This window comes from Pteropus alecto, unplaced genomic scaffold (genome assembly GCF_000325575.1).
Source record: "Pteropus alecto unplaced genomic scaffold, ASM32557v1 scaffold157, whole genome shotgun sequence".
Classification (NCBI taxonomy): Eukaryota; Metazoa; Chordata; class Mammalia; order Chiroptera; family Pteropodidae; genus Pteropus; species Pteropus alecto.
This window is the reverse complement of record NW_006440626.1, coordinates 4,909,423-4,930,997: the sequence shown is the minus strand read 5'-3', so window position 1 is coordinate 4,930,997 and position 21,575 is coordinate 4,909,423. Positions and strand designations below refer to the sequence as shown.

At 54.7% G+C, this 21,575-nt stretch overlaps 1 protein-coding gene and 1 non-coding gene across 5 annotated transcripts in view; one reads left to right on the top strand and one right to left on the bottom strand.

The window, feature by feature from the left end:
* Positions 1 to 229: 229 nt before the first annotated feature.
* Positions 230 to 301, top strand: TRNAA-CGC. Its single transcript has one exon. It is a non-coding gene; the product is annotated as a tRNA-Ala (tRNA).
* Positions 302 to 4,988: 4,687 nt separating this feature from the next.
* Positions 4,989 to 21,575, bottom strand: part of PDGFB (platelet derived growth factor subunit B) — a 19,891-nt gene continuing 3,304 nt past the window's right edge. Inside the window, exons 2-9 of one of the 4 annotated variants that reach the window (XM_025050611.1) lie at positions 20,868 to 20,930; positions 18,457 to 20,067; positions 16,283 to 16,379; positions 13,978 to 14,067; positions 12,489 to 12,694; positions 10,974 to 11,118; positions 7,560 to 7,710; positions 4,989 to 7,207 (exon numbers count right to left, since the gene is read on the bottom strand). In XM_025050611.1, the coding sequence (XP_024906379.1) occupies positions 7,586 to 7,710; positions 10,974 to 11,118; positions 12,489 to 12,694; positions 13,978 to 14,067; positions 16,283 to 16,379; positions 18,457 to 18,525 (732 nt within the window). In that variant the 5' untranslated portion in view covers positions 18,526 to 20,067; positions 20,868 to 20,930 and the 3' untranslated portion in view covers positions 4,989 to 7,207; positions 7,560 to 7,585. Of the gene's footprint in view, positions 7,208 to 7,559; positions 7,711 to 10,973; positions 11,119 to 12,488; positions 12,695 to 13,977; positions 14,068 to 16,282; positions 16,380 to 18,456; positions 20,138 to 20,867; positions 20,931 to 21,575 lie in introns of those variants that run through there. The other 3 variants (XM_006917405.3, XM_025050610.1, XM_006917406.2) reach the window with 3 other exon arrangements.

Below are 21,575 nucleotides of genomic sequence, written 5' to 3'. Positions count from 1 at the left end.
CAGGCCCAGGGCTAGGATGAGGAAAGTGAAGCACTCTCCTCGGACACAAAATTTTAAATAAAGATATTTATATTTCATTTAAATAAAGGGCCTGACAGGGCCAAGATTAGGGAGAGGCAAGCGAGGCATCGTGCAAGTGCAAAGTTGGATCTTGTCTTTAATTGAGGTTTGACATTGGATTCATTTCAGAATTTTTATATTAATTTTTATTAGAAGAAATAGTGGAGTTGGGGGTGTAGCTCAGTGGTAGAGCATGTGCTTCGCATGTACAAGGTCCCTGGTTCAATCCCTGGCACCTCCACTTTTCCTTCTACCAACCCCTTTTCTCATGCTTTTCCTATTCACAGGCAAAGGCTTTTATTGTCCTCCCATTTCTACTCCGCGGAGCTTACCGTCTCCCAGGGCGGGGCATCGGCAAAAGGAGGATAAGAGGGAGGAGGAAATATATCAAATATAAAATACAGATAGATTAAAATATGTATCGTGATCACCGTTTCTGATGTCCCCTGAAACTCTGCACCTGAGGTGAGCGCCTCTCTCCCCACACCCTCCTCCTGGACTGATTCATATTGTCATCAAAAGACACTGGCTGCCCATGATGTGCCTGCAACTGTGCAAGGATCTGACGGCCCAGCACTCAGTGAAATAGTTGTGGTTCTTCGACCTCAAGTTGACAATCAAATAGAGACTGGGGCGGGTAATCTCACCCTGAGTTAGCCTAGGGGAAATGAAAGAAGTGTGGTGCAGGAGACAGACATGTGGCTGTTGTTTTGTTCCATGGTTTTGCCCACCTACTCTCTGAACCCCACATCATAGGTCTTTAACCCATGGACCAGCCCCCGCTATAGAAACTGAAAAACAAAAACAAAAACAAAAAAAACCCAAATCGAAACAGCCACCCTTCCCGCTGGGGCCTTCGAGGCTCACCAGTCAGATGCGCCAACCCAAGATTTGAAAACAGAACTCCTATGGCAAAGAAGCAGAGGGCCTCTCTGCTGAGCCCCTAGGTTAGCAGTGCCCAGTGCTGGTGTTAGGTGTGGGACGTGCTGGTCATCGGGGCTGCAGCATCCTGCAGTTGTTTGCCGTGCTGACCTCACGGCCCTCTGAGAGTATTGATCCTGTTTGCGTACCATAAACCCAGGTCTCCAGCTCACTCATGATTCATGAGTCACCCAACATTCTTCGAATACCCTTTTGAACGTCTATTCTTTGAACATCCTCTTCTGCTTAAGTTAACCAGAGTTGGTTTCTGATGCCCATGACTAAGAATGCTGCCTTATATAGAAATCGGTGCCAAGAGTGGTTGCAGGCAATGGATGTCAGAGGAAGTTCAGAGAGGCTGGGTTGGGTTATCTGGACTGCTTGGGCTGGAGACAGTCAAAGTCCGGCATGTAGTAAGGGCTGGGACCTGGAATCCTATGGCATAGAGAGAGAAACGAGAATTCAGATTCTGGAATCACCTAGAAGGGCGAAGAGCCCTTTGAAGGCGTGGCTTCGAGACGGAGAATCCAGACTCGACAGAGAATGAAAGGGCCAAGGAATCAGACTGTGGTGTGGGCAGCTAGTTCTCACCGTGCTGGCCAGTGGAAGAAGCAGAAGACAATCTCCTAAGTCCTAAATTCTTGGCTCAAGACCTGGATCAAAAACTGAGGACTTGTAGGCTAAAGTACCTCTTAATTCTTGCAGCCACACAGCCTACATAGCCAAAAATGAAACTCAAAATTTGAGCCTGCAGAATGGCGAGCGATGTCATCAGCTGATGCCACAGCTTCGCTACCTCTGCTCTATGGAAGTGAGACTGTTGATTATGAAAGTGTGGGCTCAGCGTTTGTATGGAGCCACATGAGAAGGTTTGAGGGGATGCCCAACCCCCGATTCCCAGCCAGCCCCCTTGCTGGCTACAACAGCCTCTCCTCACTGTCTATGAGGCTGGTCCTGGATTAACAGGGCCCCTGAAGGACGCCCCCCACCAATGTCCCACCAGCCGTCCATGTCTTCAGACCACAGTGGAATGGGGCAGGATTGAATATCAACCCAAAACCAAAATCTGAGCAAGACTTGGTTATTGTATATCACCAAAAATCTGGAGACAGTGTGCGAATGGATCGATTGAACGGAACTTATCAACACGGCCATACCAACTGACAGCTCTGGATTCGGGGACTGTAGCCATTTACAGAACCATGCACCAGGGAGCAGGCGGGGCTGTGGGGGTGTGGGGCGGGGGGCGGTGTTAAACCTCGCTGAGCCCTTGTTTCCTCATCTGTAACAGGAGGACAATAATATCTGCCTGAAAGGATTGCCAGGTTAATTGAGTAGAATAATGGGGCAGTGCCTGGAATACAAATGCCTGCGTTGGCTGCAGCTGAACTTTTCATTCCTCTGTGATTTTGTGTTCATTCTTTCATTTGTTTCCATCTTCCCTCCACCGTACTGTGACCAACCATTTGCTGGGTGCTGAGAATGAAAAACAATAACCCCTACCATTGACCGAGGGTGCAGTACATGCCGAGAGTAGTGCTTGGTCCTCACGACTCTACACAACAGCTCTGCCACGTCATGCAGCAGGAGGTAGCAATGCCGGGGCGAGGAACGAGCTGTGTGCTGTTGCTAAACCCATGTTCTCCCCACTGTGGCACCAAGCTTCATAGAAGTTGACGACACGAGGTGGCAAGTACAGAGCTCGGGACGTGGTGAAAGTGATAAATAGGAGATGAAGGAGGTGGATGGATGAGTGGGTGAATGGATGGATGGATGGGTAGATGGACAGATGGAGGGATGGATGGATGGACAGAGATAAATGGATGAGTAGTTGGGATGGATGGATGGATGGATGGAGAGGTGTAGACATGGAGGGGGATGATAGCTGGATAGACTTAGAAGATGGATTCAACGTGACCCCAACCCTCGAGGATCTTCTAATCAAGAAAGATGTGGCACTAAGGGTGGAGCTAGCCAAGAAGCCGAAATAGCTATAATTAGTGACATCCTCAGACTCTGCAATTTTCCAGCCACACAGTGGCGTGTGGGATGGAGATCAGCCAGGCAAGCTGCCACTTGGGGCAGACATACTTAATTTCTCCAATAACAGACCTGTATGTTCGTTCATTTAACAGGCATTTATTGAGCACCTACTCTGTACCAGGAACTCTTCTAGGCTCTGGGGATAAAGTCGTGAACAAAATAACTCCATGTGGAGCTTCCACGGGGGAGAAAGGGAAGATGTACATGCGGGGTGAGCCCGATGAGTATCAATTCTATGGAGATAAATAAAGCAGGGTAAGAAGAGGCTCTGGGGCAGGGGCTGCTCTTCGAAAGGTTGGAGAGGGCAGACCCCCTTGGTGGGCTGTCACTTGCACGAAAATCTGGAGAAAGGGCAAGGCCAGCCAGGCCGAGACCAAGAAGGAGCAGTGACATTCCTGGGGTCACACTAACTAGGCTGCTGAATTGAGACTATAACCCAGGTTACATCCAGGGGTTGGGGTTCTGGGGTTCCCTAAAAAATAATGGAAACACACCAGATAGGGTGTCGGCGGAGGAGGATGTTGCCAGGCTTTGGCCCATCGGGAGCTGCATGATCTTCATCTCTCTAAGCCAATACTTCCTCGTTCACCTTCTTTCTCCACCATTCCTTAAGACAATCTTGTGAGTATTAAGAATTCACAGGTATTTTACTTTATAAGCTGTAAACATTCTTTATTTCGTTATTTTATGGAGACAGCAAATCCTAAGCCTCCATATGGGGCTACGGTGCTGCTTTAGAGGAGGGAGGGCAGGGGGCTGGGGGGCCGGGGGAGAGTTCTCTTCAGGGAAGACGGAATCGGAGCAGGCCATGAGTGGAGGAGAAACCTGTTTGTAGTTGTTCATAACGTGATGCTGAACACCCAGAGGTTGTTAAAGATAAGCAGACCAGCTTCGTGGTCATACTATATTATCTTCATCCCAGAGCGAAGAGGGCTATTAGGATTAGGTTCAATTACGAAAGACAAAATAACCGACAGAACTGTAGCTCAAATAGAAAGAAAGTTCTCCCTTTCTTATGTAAAAAGTCCTGAGCTAAGCGGTCGGGTGTCAGGGACCCTGCCCCCTCCATCTTGCTCCACTAATCTCAGCATTTGACTTTTACCTCATGGCTCAAAGTGGCTGCTTGAGTGCCGGACATCATGTCTGTGTTATGAGCAACAAGGCAGCGAAAGGGATGAAGAAGAGAATGCCTTCTCCGCAGCAGAGAGGTTTCTAGAAGAATGCTATTTTAGCTTAGTGGTTCTAAGACTTAGAGAGGGCCCATCGGGCCCATGGGCTCTGCACTGCTGCTGCCTGGGATAGCCCCCCAGGGAGGGAAGAGATGCAGTCAGCTCTGCCTGTTTCTTACAGAGAAACTTCTGTAGTCGTCCATAAAACAGTACAGCTGTTTGCAGCTGCCAAGATGCCACATGTACACTGAGCCCTCCAGCTGCCTTCTAATTATCTCCTAGTGGAGCTTTCCCCTCCTCCTCCCATCCAGAGCCTTCTCTGGTGCCCTGAGAACCCAGGACACTAGGGGCTGGGGGAAAGGAGAGGGTCCTACACACAGGGGTAGGAGTTTCCAGGAAAACCCCTCTGACCTGCACTGCCCACCACTTCACGGGAGCAGGGCGTAGGGTGGGGGTGGGGGGCACTCAGCTTCCTCAGTCACAGGGCTGGGACTCTTAGGATGAATTTAAACCACATTGTTATGAAAGCGCCTCGTAGAGACAGACACGTGGTAGGGGCTCAAGAAGGTGAGCAAGTGAATGCATAAGTCAATTAATCATCAACCAATCAGTCGTGGAGAGTCCAAATGTTATTCAGTCTAACCTCGGCCATGCTGTCACCCAGCTTCCACACACTTCCACACTTCCAGTGATAAGGAGCTCGCTACTTCCAAGGGCAAAATGGTTTTAGTTTTAGATCCTCCTCCTCTTAGGCTTCCTCATCAGCCCCAGTCTGTCTGCAGGTAGGAACCAGAACACGCTTAAAATCTTTTTTATGGAATGTTACCCAAGTCTTCACAGGCAAGGAAAAGCACAGAACCCCACAGCTGGACCTTAGAGGCCACAAGTCTCCCGGTCATCTTCTCATGTTCCAGATGAGGTTCTGGCCAGCGGGGCTGTGACTTCCCCAAGGCCACACAGCTGGCTAAGATCAGACTGTAGACCCAACTTTTAGCTGTGTTCCTTCTAAATCCCACAGCCCCTCCAGGACCTCCTCCAGCCTTCCCCGCAGTGGGAAGCCCCTCCCCACAGCCAGTCCCACGCTACGATGCTGAGGGTCTCCTCTCATGGAGACCCTCAGGCTGGAGAAAGCCACCTCTGGCCACTGCCAGTGAGAGGCACAGGGCTGAGACCAGGGTTTCAGGTATCAGGAGCTGTTGCAGGACCAAGACCTGCAGAGTGGGCCATATATGGCTCTTACCCACCCCCAGACAGAGGCCCCCCCAGAGCAGTGGGCCCGCTTGTGTGTGCACACACGCGCGTGTGCGCCTGAGTGTGCGCCTCAGCCTCCTAGAGTGAGAGGAACACGCGGCAAGCTGTCAGCGAATCCTGCCAATGCGGAAAGGGTAATTGCCACGCACGATGCCAACAGACAGACCTCTGGAGGATTCGTTTGGTTTGGTTTTGTGGTTATTTTTTTTTACAACTTTAAATACGGAATATAAATAAATTTTACATTTAAAAAATAAAAGGAAAGCCCCCAAAAATATAATCACCGACTTTACAAACTGAAGGAAGCAGATTTTGGAGAGGGGGAGGGGAAAGAGCAGTGGAAAGTGGGAAGGGAGGTGGGAGCTCAGACCCCGCCCCCAGGGGGCCCTGGGGACCTTTCCCCGTCTTCCCCACTCCCAGCCCAGGAGCTGGTTTCCTGGGAGGAGCTCCCAGAGGTGGAACTCAAAAGCATCTAAGATGGGGGGGTGTGCATGGGGGTGCCAGGGCTGCCCCCTCCCTTAGAGACTTTCTCTTGGGTTTTTCACACCTGCCTGGAAGGGTGGCTGCTTGAGCCGAGGACTTGGGGAAATGGAGGCCAGATGGACGATGTGCTGCCTCCCCACTCCCCACCATGAACTCGCTCCTGTCCCACCACTCCAAGCCAGGGACTGTGGCGGGGGCACAGCTAGTCCACTCAGAGCCTTTGTGTCAATCAGGAAAAGGATCCCTTTCCTCAAGACACTTTACTTCCAGCTGCCGGAAAACTGTCATAATAAATATACAAATCGGCCACATCTGTGATGTGAACAGCACCCCCCCCCCCACAGGCGGTGCCCTTGTGCGGCACTCACCCGGCAGTCTGGGCTGGGCGGGGACGTGATGGACAGGCCGCCTGCTGCCCAGCCCCTGGTCCTCTGCCCTAGGGAGCAGTGTGTAGGGCCACTGGGAGCCTCAGGAAAGGTGGTCCCTTTGGTGGAGCAGACTGAAGGGCCGGGACGAGGAAGATGCAGGGCGGAGGTAGAGGTGAATCAGGAGGAAGTGGAAGGGGAAGTAGGAGGAGGCAGTGGACGCCCAGGTCACCATCTATGCCCACCCCCAGAGCAAACTTCACCTCCAACCCATCTGAGAGGGCACCTGGCTGCCGGGCGCTCAGGCCACACGTGCCCGGAGGAGTCCACATCTTCGAAGATTTCATACGTGTAAAATAAAAGGAAGCCACTGTGAGCAGAGGTGACCGGGGAGAGGTGACTAGGCCTGGGGGGGTGGGGGCGGTTCTCCAGTCTGTGCTCCCCGATCTGTTCTCAGCCGCAAGAGTACGAGGCACCCTGGCTTGCCTGCGGGTGCTCCCATCAGAGCTCGCTTTGGGTCCAGGGACCAAGCAGGCTGTGCCGACGTCCTCAGGCCCACGTGCAGGGTTCCTTGGGCCGGTGCACAGTGCTCAGGTGTGGCTTGGGCCAGGCGCTGAGGGAGGGAGCTCCTTCCCCCATCAGTTTCTCCCGTGCTCTTATCCCAGATTCTTGGGGCCGGGGGAGGAAGACAGCAATGGAGTCCAGGTCCTTTGTTTCCTTCTCAAGCTTCCGGGCAAGACGCTGGAGGCCGCTGAGGGAAGACCCGCTGGCAGGGGGGTGGCAGGTTGCGTGGAGGGCCGGGGGAAGCACCATTGGCCGTCCGCATCAGGCATCGAGACGGACGGACGAGGGGAACAATATTATCACTCCAAGGACCCCATGGGGGCGATACAGCAAATACCATATTAAATAACCCTGTAAGGCAAGCAGAGGGACGCAGGGGTCAGAGACAGCCTAGGAGCTCCACGCCACACTCACATGCCCGCCTTGCCAGAGGCGGGGAGCTGGGGTTGACCAGCTGTTCCTGATTTCCAGCAGCGCTTGGGGTTGGGGCAGGTGAGGCTTAGATTACCCATTCTCTGAGGGCAGGCTGGGACACAGCTGGGCTGGGGTCTCCAAAGCCCCCCACCCACCTGCCCTGTGGAAAAACTCAGTTGATGACTGGGCAGAGAGAATCAGAGCTTGCAGCCCTACCCTTCCCATAGCCCAAGCCGCAGACCACGGAAATACATGGTTCTGGGCCTCAGTTTCCCCTCCTGGGCCTCACCTGCCCGCACTCTCCTGCAGATGCCTCTAGGCTCCAAGGGTCTCCTTCAGCGCCTTCTTGTCATGCGTGTGCTTGAACTTCTTGTGCTTCCCCTTGGGGGGCCGGCGGACTCGCACCATCCTAACGCTCATCCGAGTTTGGGGCGTTTTGGCTGCTCAAGCAAAAGAAAGGACCTGTCAGCAGGTGGACAGCTACTGTGGCAGCGGGGGGTGGGCGGGGTGCGGTTCTCTCCGTCTTGACCAAGGCCTGCCGCTGACCTCTGGGCTGAGGGAAGGGGCCAGAGCCTCTGGGCTGAGGGAAGGGGCCAGACCTCCTGGGTTCGAATCCCAAGGCCACCGCTCACCAGCTGTACGTGCCTTGGGAACGATTAATGAACCACCCTGTGGCTCAGTTTCCCCATTTGTGAAATGAGGGTGATGAGACTGCCCGCTGGATAGGACCGGTGGAAGGAATAAATGACAGTGTGCTGGCAGACACAGAGGGGAGTGGATTATAGCTGCACGTTCTTGGTCATTACCCCACTGACGTGCCCTTTGTTCCCCCAGGCCCCTTGCCTCTGGCCTGGACTTGGATCTGTCCATCGATAAAAGCAGGTAGAATGCTGCTGGGCCAGTTCTAGGCATAAGGCTTTAAAAGCCCTGGTAGCTCCCACCTTTGCAGTTTGGGGAGCCCTGTGCCACCACATAAGAAGTCTGGTTACCCTGCCAGGGAGAGGCCGCCTGGGGAGAAGAGGCCCTGGACCACAGGGAGAGGGACAGAGGCCCAGCTGTGCTGGTGTGGCCTCCAGATGATGGATTCCAACTAGAAGAGACAGCAGTAGAACCACCCAGCTGAGCCCTGTCAGCCCACAGACTCGGGACAGAAGGAAACAGCTGTCGTCTCTGCTGCGGAGTTTAGAGAAAGCCATGATCAGCGGACGGCAGGGGCTGTTAGAAACTTTCGCTTATTTCCTTGGCTCGATCCCCTGTCGAGTTTTCCTCCCATCAACCTCTCAGCCCCTTGCAGTCATATGACAAGGGAGCTGCTGGCTTCGGGCCGGAACCAGACCACGGAGCTGGGCCCTTCCATCGGCCGTGCCTGTCGTCTGCCTGGCCCTCTCCACTTAGAGCAGCAGCACGGTGGGGCAGGCCAGCGCTCGGACGGTGGCCCAGACCACCTGCCTTCAAACCTGGGTCTCCCACGTGCGAGTCATGTGGTTTGGGGCATGTCATATAAAGTCTCTTTGCCTCAATTTCCATCTTCGAAACTGAGATGCCAGCAGGCCTGGCCTCCTAGGGGTAGGAGATAATACATGGAAATAGCTAGAAACCCTTAGCTAGCACTGACGAACCTGACAACGTTCGAAGCTCACAACAGGTACAAGCATCTACATGCGACAGATGAGGAAACCGAGCCAGAGATTCGTACCCAGGAGTCAGTCCCTAGAGTCCAGACTGCCGGCCCCCCCGCTGTAAATCCTGGTGCCTGTGAGTATCAGTCCAGGTTAGCTCGCAACTCTTCCTCCTGGGCCAAGGTAGAAAATGAAAGCTTTCTCTGCCAAGGCCAAGGCATACCACTTCCTGGAGGCTTCCCGGGCCCACCTGACTCTTTGGGGTCAACACCTGACCTCCCACTTTGCAGACACAAACCCCTGTGAGGCAGTGGGCCCATCTGTGTGATTCGGGGACTCAGGGCCTTTGCACCCAGGAGAGCCATGGAGGGCCTGGAGTTTCTGATCCAGAGACCGGGCCACCAGCAGGACGCTGGGCTGGCAATGCCCAAGCCAGCTCAAGGTTGTCACATAGCTCACAAGTGACAGAGCAGAGATCTGAGCCCACAGGTCTGACATTGACCACCACCACATCACACGGGGCACACCACTAAGCCTTAGCCCAGCTCGTGGACAGCCGCCAGAAGTACTGTCACACAGAGCCAAATGCTAAAACCAAATGGCAAGACGTTATCTACATACTAATCGGTTGAACGTGCCTCCCAAGAAAGTGGTTTGGAAAATCGTGTGAAACAAATGCATGTAAAACCACCCCATTCTCAACATGAAGAAGAATATAATTCTTCCTGAAGAGAAAAGTCGTTCTCCAGGTTCGTTCTATAAATAATTTACAACACGTCAGTCTGAAGCTGTCAAACCATCGGCCTTCCCGGGGCATCCAGGCCTCAGCTCAGCTCTGAGAACAAGACACAGAGGCTGAGAGACGGCGCTGCCTTCAGAAGGTTCGTTAATAAGAAATGACGGTGAGACGGCTGTCGCCGAACAGGAGAAAGTCACTGAAAATCGAAACAGTCACTTGTGTGACTTTTTAATGCTCATCTAATCGCATTAACTTAAGGGTTCTCATTTGATCCGTACTGCAGATAATGAAGGGAGAAAAGGCAGCAGGGTGCAGTCCAAAGAATGCAGGAGGAGACTTTGCAAGACCTGGGACCGGCTGAGTGACTTCAGCCTAGACCTCCGCTTCTCCGCCCGGCAACTCCTCTATAAAATGTGGAGGAAGCGATGGGACCAGATCTTTTTTTTTTTTTTTTTGATCCCTTTCAAGTCTGTTAAGTCAAACTATGCCCCTTTTAAGTCAAACTATGTGAATTTGTGAAGTCTAAGGATAGGAACGGAACTCTGACTCCACTTACCCATCTGATGCTTGAACCCTGTCAGTCACATCCCTGCTGCATGGATGCCCAGCCTTTACTTACACGCCTCCAGTGACAGGGAACTCACTACATCCCGAGGCAGATAATTCCATCACAGACCCCTGACTGGGTTTTGGAGTTAAAATCTCTCTGCTGGCTTTGCCTCATTGCTCCTAATTCCTCCCTCAAGGCTACAGGAATTAGTTCAACTTCTCATCCCCAGGATAAGCTGTCAAATATCTGAAGACGATGTACGTGAGGTCTTCTCTCGTTCAGGCCCTGGTTCCTCCTCATGTCATACACTCCTTCAACAGAGTAGGGAACTGTGGTAACAAATCTGGGATGGGGGCTCCTCTGGATGGGGTGGGTGGTCAGGGCAGACTTCTAGGAGGAGGCGACTTCTGAGCTGAGACCCAAATGAATAGAAGTAAGCTTGTAAAGAGCTGAGAGAAGCGAGTTTCAGAAAGAGTGGCATGTGCAAAGGTCCTGAAGCAGAAACATATTCAGCTACTCAAAAAGGCCAGGCTGGCTGGAGTGGCACAGTGAAGGGGATTGGTTGGCAGCAAGGCCAAAGGGCCAACCAGGGACTGTGGACTCACATAGGGCCTCGCCGGTGGGGGAGGAACCTGGATTGTCCTCAGTGAGATGGATGGAAACCTTCAGATAAATTTAACCTGGGGTGAGCATGCCTGACCCAATTACCCTCCCCCTCCTCCGCCCCAGCAGGTGCCACAGGAGAAGCAGACTGCTGGGCTGGGCCATCAGAGGCAGACCCTGAACTGATATTACCTCGCTGCTCCTGGGAACTCCCTGGGCTTCGGGTCACAGGTCTTGCGGCCACCACCGTCTCACACTTGCATGCCAGGTGGTCCTCCAGAGTCACTGTGGCCTTCTTAAAGCTCGGCTTCTTCCTCACAATCTCGATCTTTCTCACCTGGAGGACAGAACCACCCAAGTGCCTCTGTAAGACCACACAGGCAGTGTGTGGTCTGAGGGAGGCACCTGCTTGGTCTTCCCATCCCAGCGTCCCTTGTGGAGAATCTTTCCTCGAAAGCCTGGGACGAGGAAAGCAGCAGGGCAGACACTGTGGCCCAAACAATAGCAGGACCTTGCCCTCTGCCCTTCTGGTAGCTTTTCCATCAAAACAAGCCCTCCCGACCTGGCCTCCAGCTTGGCTGCAACCCGTCCCCTGCCCCCCACCCCCCACTTCGGCACTCCCAGAGAGGGAGAAAGGCATTTCCGGGTGGAGCATGGGGCCTGTGATGTCCTCATTCCTGGAGCGCCAGCCAAGGTCAGGGGCTATGGCAGAGGCGGGGAGATGGTTGTCTGGAAGGAAGTGGGGGGAGGCTTTATCCAGGAGGGAGTAAAGAAGGGGGAGGTCAGCTGTCAGGTGTCCATCCATACAGCTGGAAGCGTCGGGGACAGGAGATACCAAGACAGTGTGTGGTGTGGTAGAGAATAATACTCGTAACCTCGGGAACAGGGCTCAGGCCTGGGACGGAAGGTGGGCAAGAAAGGCCACGGCTGACTGCAGGGGAGGGGTGCGTGGCAAAGCCGCCAGAGCACTCAGCAAAAGTGGGGCTCACCAGTGGCCCAGCAGCTCGGCCCAGCCGGAGTCAGCGTGTGGGTGAGCCTAGCCCAGGGGGTGTAGAAACATTTCCACGTGAATTAGAAGCCAACTGAGGCTTCTCTGACGTCGCTCTGCCTGGCACGAGATCAGGAACTCCCCAGGACAGCCTCGACTCGAAAATTTCCCTTGAGTCAGAGCGGATCTTTCCAGAAAAGAGGCCGAATGCAGCATTCTGACTCTGTGCTAAGGGCTGCCCCAGCTCTTGCAGTGTCTATGGCCTGGAGGGTCCCTGCACCCTCCTTATTGAAGACAAAGCTTGTCAAAGGGAGAAGAGCAGGTGTCACAGATGCAGGGGAGCCTTTCTCTCGGCAGAGTAAAGAAAATTGACAGGCCAGGACGGCGGGGGGTGGGGGGCAGTGCAGGGGAAGCCCTGGCAGAATCCGAGCAGCCGCCCGGAACGTTTCGAGTGTCTAATATGTTTGTAGACGTGTCTCTTTAAGAGACATTTTGGAATTTTACCCCTGTAGAGGACGAGGCGGCACCCTTTACTTCATGTCCCATACTCAGACTGTTGGGCGGCCTCAGCACACCTGTCTGGAGAGCTTCCTGAGACGGCTCTCTGGACACGGCCCTGCAGCCTGCCAGGAGTGCCTTTTGACCCATTTGGAAGCCCGGTCAGTGAGTCACGAGCGCCAGCGGGGTGGGCCAGCCCGGGGGGCAAGGGGCCTGCGCACCTGGACGTGGCGCAGCTGCACCTGGGTGGGGCGGCACTGCACGTTGCGATTGCTGCAGCAGCCGGAGCAGCGCTGCACCTCCACGCAGGGCGGCCACACCAGGAAGTTGGCGTTGGTGCGGTCGACGAGGCGCCGGGAGATCTCAAACACCTCGGTGCGCGTCTTGCACTCGGCGATCATGGCTGGCTCGGCGACCGTCGGGGAATCTGAAGGGAGAGGGCACTTTTCTCAGGACGGAGGGCCTGCCCAGAGCCCACGCTTGGCAGGAAGGCCCAGCAGAACACCTCTCCGGCGGCTCTCTCTCCAAACTGGCTGGCCGAGTCCCTCTCCCTTCCACCCTGGGGGAGGTTTCGAGTCCTGGCTGTTAGCAGCCGTGGGACTTGGGCAGGTGGCCGATACGTTCTAAGCCTCGGTTTCCCCATGTGCGAATGGGGATGATGAGATCTACAGCCAAGAACCGTTGTCAGGATCAAGCGAGGTCATTCAGACAGCGCCGGCATGTGTGGCATAGATCCCTGCCGCCAGGCCCCGCCCACTGCACTGGATTTCACTCCTTTACGGCTTTGCCCGAGGTGCGGCCCCTACTCAGGTAGTATCTTGTAACCACATTACTTGGCCATTTTACACTGTAATCTACCCTGACACCATGGCTTCTCTCGAAGCCACAGTTTCCTCATCTATGAAATGACGTAATAACAGCAACGACACAGCACTTGCAGACCGAAGGAACGATGCTAGCCTACAGCAAGCGTACAGTCAATGCTGGGGTTTGTCATTCATTATTCACGTAGAGAGAAACCAGGGCTCTGAGAGCTAAACTAGCTGCCCAAATTGATAGAGCGAAAATGGGAACTCAAGCTCCCAACTGTTATCTGGAGGCCCCCGCAGCCACGGTCTACAGTGTTGGGGCGACTGAAGGTGGGCGGGTAGGAGGAGGAGCCTGGAGTGAGCACTCGCCGCCCCTGGGAAGCCTTCGTGGGACCTAGTGATCTACATTCTTCTTTTGGCCTTTGCAATAGAGCAGGAGGCAGGTCCCAGGCTCCGTTCCACGCCGGCTGTCCCAGGCCGCAGCCCTTAGCCACAGCAGGGACATGCAGCCAGCATGATACTGGGTCCAACCGAGAAGAGCCGTTGGGACCCCAGCTCTGTCACTTGCTAGCTGTGTGACCACAGCCACTTCTTTAACCCTCTCTGGGCTCCAGTTTCCAACTCTATAAAATAGGGTTAATAATAGCTATCTCTAGAATTGAAGTAATAAACAAATGAAGTTAAAAACACTATATTTAGGGAAAAGTGTGTTTTGGGGGTGGGGCAAGATGACTCAACTCAATATAGGGTTATTTAAGGGTGCTATTCTCTCTTAGCTCAACCCAGCCCTGCGTGTGGGACAAACGAGGCCCTCCCTCACAGCCTCGAGCAGCTGCATGCCCCAGTTCTCCTCCCCGGGCCCCCACCTTTGAGGCGACCCCATTCTCACCCTCGTTCTTACCTAGGCTCCTTCTCCCTCGAGATAAGCTCTCTGGCTTGCCTCCAGAATGGGACCGGGTCAAATTCAGGTCCAATTCGGCCCCGTCTTCATCTGCAAGAGAAGGCACAGTCAGACACACTCTGATAACTGCTGGGGTGTGGGCTCTGATGGAGGACCTGGGGCAGGTGGCAGGGACAGCCTCTTGCCCCTCACCAGGAGGGACCCCACTCCAGAGAAGACTCCCCGTCCAGTCCAACTCCCTGTAAACCCAAAGTCCTAGCTCTAAAGAGGGGGCTCTCCAGGCAACCCCCAGGGTGGCCACAAGGCTCAGGAGGTGGTGGGTTCCCGGTTGTGTTCTTAGGGGGCCTTCAGCCCCACTCTTGGCTCTTCCGTCACATTTTTTAGACAGAACTCATGTCAATGGAGTTAAAAATAACCCTTCTCTCTCGCTACTGTAAGCGAACCCTTCTTGGCCTCCGGGGCAGGGCAAGGACCCAGAGCTCCGAGGCCACTTTCCAATGCCCCTCCACCCAGCGTTCCCATAGGAAGTGCTGAATGGAGAAATTCCCAGAATCCCCAGGGGGGGACCGGCATGCCCTGGACCCAGCCCCTCTGGAGCCCCTGACAATGGCCCAGTTGGGCGGGAGAGAGGGCAGGAGGGAGAGGAGCGGGAGTGGGGGCCGAAGGCTGAGAGGGGTGAGGAGCCAGGGCTACTGGGATGGGGGAGCCCTTGCTGGAGTGGGGAGGGGCGCTTCTAGGTCTTGGTCTCTCTCCATCTCCCAGCCTCTCATTGTGCTTCTGTCTCTCTCCCTCTAACCTTTAGCCCCATGGCCGCCCTAAGCTGTCCATTTATTCCTAAGGTCACAACTACAGCTCCCTTGCCCAGCCTGGGAGGCCCTGATCTCAGCACCATCAGCACTCCTGGGAGACATCCTTGTCTCTAGAGAGGTGGCTGGAAGCCGGCCGCCAGAGCCAAGGGATGGACAGGAGGACTCTGAGCTTGACGTTGAATGGTGGGCAGACTCTTCTAGCTGATGGCTGCAAGCCAGCAAACAAACAGAGGGCTGTCTGGGACCCGCTCTTGTCCCCATGCCACTGGCCCTGCCAATGGCAAAGCTTCAGCTCAACCCCGTGGGCTCTCAAGGGGTCCTGTTTGGAGCAGACTTTCCTCTAAGTGGGACGTTTCCGTCTAGCCTCCTGTCCCACGTCAGCACTGTCTGTCTGTCCCTCTCGCTCCCTTCCTTTCTCTCTGCCATCTCTGGAATGTCCCTGGTGGGGAGGAGATGGGGAAAAGATGTGTTTTGTGGAAAGGTTAAGTCGATTAGGAAAAAATAGCCACATGGTTGCCTCGAAACAGGCCGCTATTGAAAACCTGTCTCTGATCCCGACCCCCACCCGGGGTGTGGAGGGGCTGTCCGAGGGCGGGGGCGAAGGACCTTGGAAAGAAACAGCAGAAAAGCTAAATTTGGAAGTTGCCCCATTGTGTTGGCCAGGGCTGGCCAGTCTGGCATGGGGTGGGGGTGTGGGAGACGTCGGGTGGGGGGCCTGGTGAACAATAGGTGGGCCCAGCTGGGGCCCCCTCCGGCCTGCCTCACCAGCCCCAGGCACAGGAGAGTTTGAAAGGGCCCGGGAATGCTTTTGAGAGGGAGCCAGGGGCCCAACGGGGAGAGGAAACAAAGGCAGGAAATGCTGTCCCCCGTAGATAGCAGTCTGGGCAAGGATTACAAAGTGACAAAGAGACAAAACCCCAGAGGGAAGGGGAGCTGGGGGTGCAGGGGGGGTGCTGACCAGAGCTCCAGGGAATAGGCTAGAGGTTAGAATAGAACGGAATTTGCTCTGAAGACAGCATTTATAAATACATTCCCGACCCAGCCCGCCAGCCCTGCCACGTGTGTGCCACCAAGCACGTGCCCATTCACTGAGTCTGCTCTCGGGCACGGGCAGGGCTGCCCGCTGGTCCAGGCCAGGTGTCCCCAAGAGACCTTGTAGAGCAGGCCCTCGGCCAGAGGGGCAGGGAGGCGCCTCCTCTAGCACCAGCCCCCTGGCTGAGTCCACACCTGGATCCTCATTGGGCAGATGTCCTGGGTACCTCCTCCCAGCGCCCCACCCTCTGCACCGAGCCAGAGCCACATGTGGGTGCTTCTCCTGCCACACCCCACATCCTAGGTACCAACCTGTCCGCCCACTCAGCCCTGCTCCAGACAGGCGTGGCCCAGTCCTCCCAGGGCTGCCACAGGCCTCTGATTCTCTGGCTGTCAAGGAAGCGGGGCCTGCCCTGGCCTACAGCTCCCGGGGACCCAGAGCACCGGACAAGGATTCAATTTACCTACGGAGTCTCCGTGCAGCAGGCGCTGGAGGTCATCGAAGGAGCGGATAGAGTGGTCACTCAGCATCTCGTAGAGCTCCTCGGGGATGGGGTCTCCCTGCCAGGTAGACACCGTGGAACCAAGTGAACTTGGAGGAAGAGCTTCCCAGCCCTGGCCCTCTTCCCCCCGACACAGACACTCCCTCCGATGGAAAATTCCTGCAGGGCCTCCTCCGGCCACAGACAGATGAACGGCCAGGCTGGGGGTGGGCAGGAGGCAGACTCCAGGAGCACAAAGGCCTGAGGGCCAAAACTTGCCGATGACCCAGCTCAGATGCTGCGTCTCTGCCTCCCAGTAGGAACCCCAGCTTGCTCTGAGATTTGACTGTGTACATCCATTTCCCCCATCATACAACAGGTTCTGGGAGGCTCCACAACCTGACAGGCTCCATACCTGACAGCTAATGACAGCCAGCATTTGTCATGGGGAATCTAATTATCAGAGATGAGAAAACGGAAGCTCAAAGGGGCGACTCCCTTTCTTGGAGCCCTACAGCCAATTATCAGCAGAATCTGCATGAAAACCCAACTTTTGGGTGCCAGAGCCTGTACTCCCAATCTCATGGGTACGAGAGGTGTCTAATAAATCCTCCTCGCAGAGTTGGATGGTCTCAGGAGGCCGCAAGTACTAACGATGTTTATTTAGTCTCTCACTCAAAGACGGGAGAAGGGAATCCTCAGATGCAGCGGGAAACCTGAAAGCGTACCCATGCCCCATGCCCTACCGAACCCTATTTTTAGAGCTCCTCTGGCTTGTTACCAGAAACACTTGAAACTTAATAAGCACTTTAACAGGCCCCACTTGGAGCCGGGCTTCCTCCGGGGAAACCACAGGTCCCACAATGACATGAGCGCAGCCCAGTAGGAAGGACGCGGCCACATCCCTCACAGTCCAGGGAGACCTGAGGGACTGATGCCAGAGGTCTGGAGAAAGAGGTGAGGACAGATGAGAAGCTGAGAAGCATGATCCGGACACCCAGCTTCTCGGGGCAAGAAAACGTGTGAGATGCTGCTGCACACCTGAACTCACGCGCATGCGAACACGCACACCTGTACAAACACACACAGGACGGCACGGTCTCGTGGAAGGAGCCCTGGGGAGCGCATCGGATGACCTGGCTAATTACCGTTTAACCTTGGGATTAATAACTGTGTGCCTCAGTTTCCCTGGATTAAGAAGGGAGGAGCTCCCGCTCTAGTTGGCTCAGTGAGCACTCCGAGGACTGGAGTTCCAGGAGGCTTAGCGCAGGTGCCTCCCAGGGAGGGAGGCCATCTGAAGGTCATCTCACCTCAAGCTCAGCCCCATTGGGCTCTCCCTAAAAGCTCTGCTAGGAGCCTGGTGATGGATCAGTTTCTAGCTTCCCCCAAAACTTCATTTCCTTGACACCTCTAGTGGCATCAGGGAACACCTCCTCCAAGGGTTCCAGCTCTGGCCACCCGAGTCAACCTCGGAGCCAGTGAACCCAGGGTGAAGCAGGGGCATAACTGCTTTTAAAATGAATTCCTTGAAACCCCCGAGCTCAGTTTCTTCACTTGAACATGGAGCTTATCATCCTGGCTGGGTGTCTAGGGCTATCGAGAGATTCGAGGGAGGGAAGGTTGGGGGCCTAGCAATAAGCTTGGCTGGGAGTTGGGGGTCTTTCCTTCAGGGTCCACAGCTGTGCAGCCAGAGAGCCAGGGGCTGCATGTGTGAGAGGCGTAGGGGAGTTGGCTTAACCGCCCCTCGCTGTCCTCCCCCCTCTCCACCCTATGCTGCTTCTTCCAACCCGAGGCGAGAGACCACACCTTGTGTGGGCTCCAAATGTGGACACAGGACCCAACCCAAGAACAGAACAGCTAAGATCAAGACAAGCCACTTCCCTAGAGGGTTCTGTCACCCCCAGAACTAGTGATCCAGAGAGCTAAAGTCCACCCTCTACTGCTGATAACCACCTGTGACCTCAGGCTGGTCACTGCCCATCTCTGGTCCTGGCTCTCACCTGTAAATTGAGGGGGTTTATGACATTTGATTCTAACTCTGTCCAGGGGCTGGCAGGAGAGGCAGCAGAGGAAAGCCAAGGTGGGGGTCTCCCAGGCTGTGTAAGGAGTAATGATGCAATTAACCTCCCCAGGAGAGGGGACCAAAGGCCCAGTACCAAATGGCATGTTGCATTCGTGCCAAGACTTCCTTGCTCACTGGAGAGGTGGCTGCAGCTGCCAGCCATGGTGGAGTAGGCAGACCCCAATCGGGCCCAGCGGATGCCCTGGACTCAGCCTACAATGCAAAAGAGACAACTTATGGAAACAAACCCAGGCCTCTCCACCGAAGGCTCCCTTGGGGAGAGCCCAGGATAGAGACTGGGGAGAAGCACACAGTAGGTGCTCAATAAATACTGGTAAAATGCCTGAAGGACTATCCCCTTCTCCCTGAAGTTCTCTCCTGCATGCTTTTCCCACCTCCTCCACCAAGAGGACCACCTGAGATAGTCCTCCCCCACCCCCTGCACAAACAGCCTCCTACAGAGTCCACTGTATTCTAAGCAGAAAGTCCATTCCTGCACATGCTTCTAGTAATTGGGTCACTGGGTGCCCAGGACTCACTAAGAGCCCCTGGATTTGATAATACCACAGCTAACTCATTAAGTGCTGACTATGAGCCAGGCACTGAGCTAAATGCTGTACTAACTACCAATCCCCAGAGGTCGGCACTATTTTTATCCCTCGTTTCCAGATGAGGAAGCTGAGGCTTAGAAAAATTAAGTAAATGGCTACAGGTCAATACCGCTAGTACAAGTAGAGCTGAGCCTCTCTCTCTCTCTCAGCCCACCAAGGAGCTTCTCGGGACTGTTTTCAGTTCCTGTCTGCTCTTCACTCAGTGCAGGTCACAGAGCAGAGGTTCTCAACCAGGGCAGTGGCCCCCAGGGGATACTGGCCATGTCTGGAGGCACTTTTTGGTCATCATGACTAGAAGCTTGCTACTGGCATCTAGTAAGTGGGGGCCAGGGATGCTGCTAAATAGCCTACTAAGCACAGGGCGGCCATCTACAATAAAGACTTGTCTGGCCCCAAATGTCAACAGTGCAGAGGCCGAGAAACTGTATGTATAGTCAAAAGAGCAAAGGCCTCAGCTGCCAAGGAAACCTGGATTGTTGAAATAGGTCTTTAACGACCTAAAACCTCAGGTTCTTTATCTTTTCAATGGGGCTAATAATACCTCACTGGGGTTACTGGGAGGTGTAATTGCACCCAGCAGAGCAGCCAGCAAATAATGGGTACTTAATGAGCTGTAGCTGTGGTCATCACCATGCCTTCAGTGTGGCAGCACGGAGCAGCACGCATACCCAGGGGAAAGCAGTGCAGGACATTTTTGAGGATGACAATGGGTGGGTGGAGAGCTGCCTGCCCTTGGCGGAGTGTGTGGCTTTGCATTATCCCCTGGGCTGGGTCACAGGAAATGGTACCCTAGTCTCACGCTGGCACTGCCTGGGGCCGTGTGGGCTGATGGGTCCCTTCCAGGGCTGGGGGTGGGTGAAGGGTGAGGAAATTCAGCCTATGGCCAGCCCCGGGACGCAGTGCCCTGAGTGGAGACTTGCCTGGGCACCTGCTTGGGGACAAAGGCTCCTCTTGGTGTGGGAGAGTGAGCGCAGAGTGAGGGTTTTCCTGGGTGCAGGTTCTAGAAGTCTCCTCAGGTGGGCAGCTCCCCTCAGAGCTGGAAAAAGAGGCCTGGCACTCTGAAGAAGCTGCCCCAGATCTCAGGCCTGGGGTTCCTAGCAGGGCGAGGGCGTGGCAAGAAGGCAGCTTGGGGCACAGCCAGCGGAGGGAGCCAAGGCAAACAGCCTCCTCCCCACCCCGCCCCACCCCCAACGCCAGCTGCAGAAGGTAGGAAGGGCACCAGCTAGTGTGAGGCCAGGTGAATTACCTGCTCCCAAGCAGGCTGGAAGATCAAATGGGCTTGGACCCCACCCTCTATCTGGGCCCCAGCTCACACGCAGACACACACACTCCCCTGCCCGCCTGCCGGCCTTCTGTTCAGCTGAGAGAGACAACAGGGTCAGCCCATGCGACCAGGGGCGTTGTCTGTGGCTGGCAGAGGGAGAAGCCGGAGAAGCCGACCAGCCTCCAGCGCCTGCCTGCCTGAGAGTCTCGGGCCTAATTTAGATTCAGTGCCAAAGCCAAGCCCTTTGAAGGAGCCTCCTCCGGGCAGACCACGGAAGCCATTTAGAAGCAGCACTTCCCACCTACCATGGCCCTTCCCTCTTGCTCCTGGGACCCTCCCACTCCCCCACCCCACCTTAACCTGCACCCAGCCTCTCCCTGGCCCCCCAGCTCTCCCTCGAGCAGAAAAACTGTCAAAGCAAAAAGAGAGCGGGCCAGCGCAGCAATCCAGTCCTGGCAGCCACTGCTCCCCCCGCGCCTCTGTCCCAACTCCCAGCACCAGGCGGGGCCCAGGACTCTGCATTTTCAAGAGACCCGGTAACTCTGCTGCTCTTGGAGAAGTCTGAGCTAATCCAACCTTCTCATATTTTTAGGAAGCAGAAAACGAGGCCCAGTTCGAGATGCACAGAACCTTTGCAATCTGATTTTCCTTGTTTCTTCCCCTCTGTCCTGTCCAATCTTCGTGGCCCAAGTCCTAAGACATGGAAAAGAAAGATGGGTTTGTCTCTCAAGATGGGGGTGGAGCTCAGAGGAGGATGCCTGCTGGAGGGCAGTATGGCCGTGCTGGGCTGCCCTGGGCTGTGAACTAAATGAGGTCGTGTTTATAAAGCACTTAGCAAGCGCCGGACACGTATCTGGTCCCTCCGCTGCCCCCAGTATTAGCTGTCCTTTCCACAAACATTTACAGATCACCCGCCACAGTCCAGGCACCTGTTCTAAGCATGAGAGATGTGGTGACTAAGACAAAAATTCTTTCCTCACTCCAGTGAGGAAAAACAGATAATAAACAACTAAATAAACCCCAAAATGAAAATAGCTGTCCTAGAAGGGGCCTTTCAACGGGGGGTGAGGGAGGACTTTGAGAGGGACATTTGAGGCTTACTGCAACCACCTCTTTAGGCCAGACTATTTCAAATTCAATACTTTGCAGGTGACAATTAAACAGTGTGTGTGTGTGTACATATGCGCGCGCACACACACACACACACACACACACACATTGTTCCTAGGTCTTGCACCAGAACTCCAAATTCTAACCTTGCAGACAATTCTAGAGCTTGGAGACTCGTGAGTTGATTTCCCACCACCTAAGGCATTAGCAAACCAGAAGGCAGCTGCG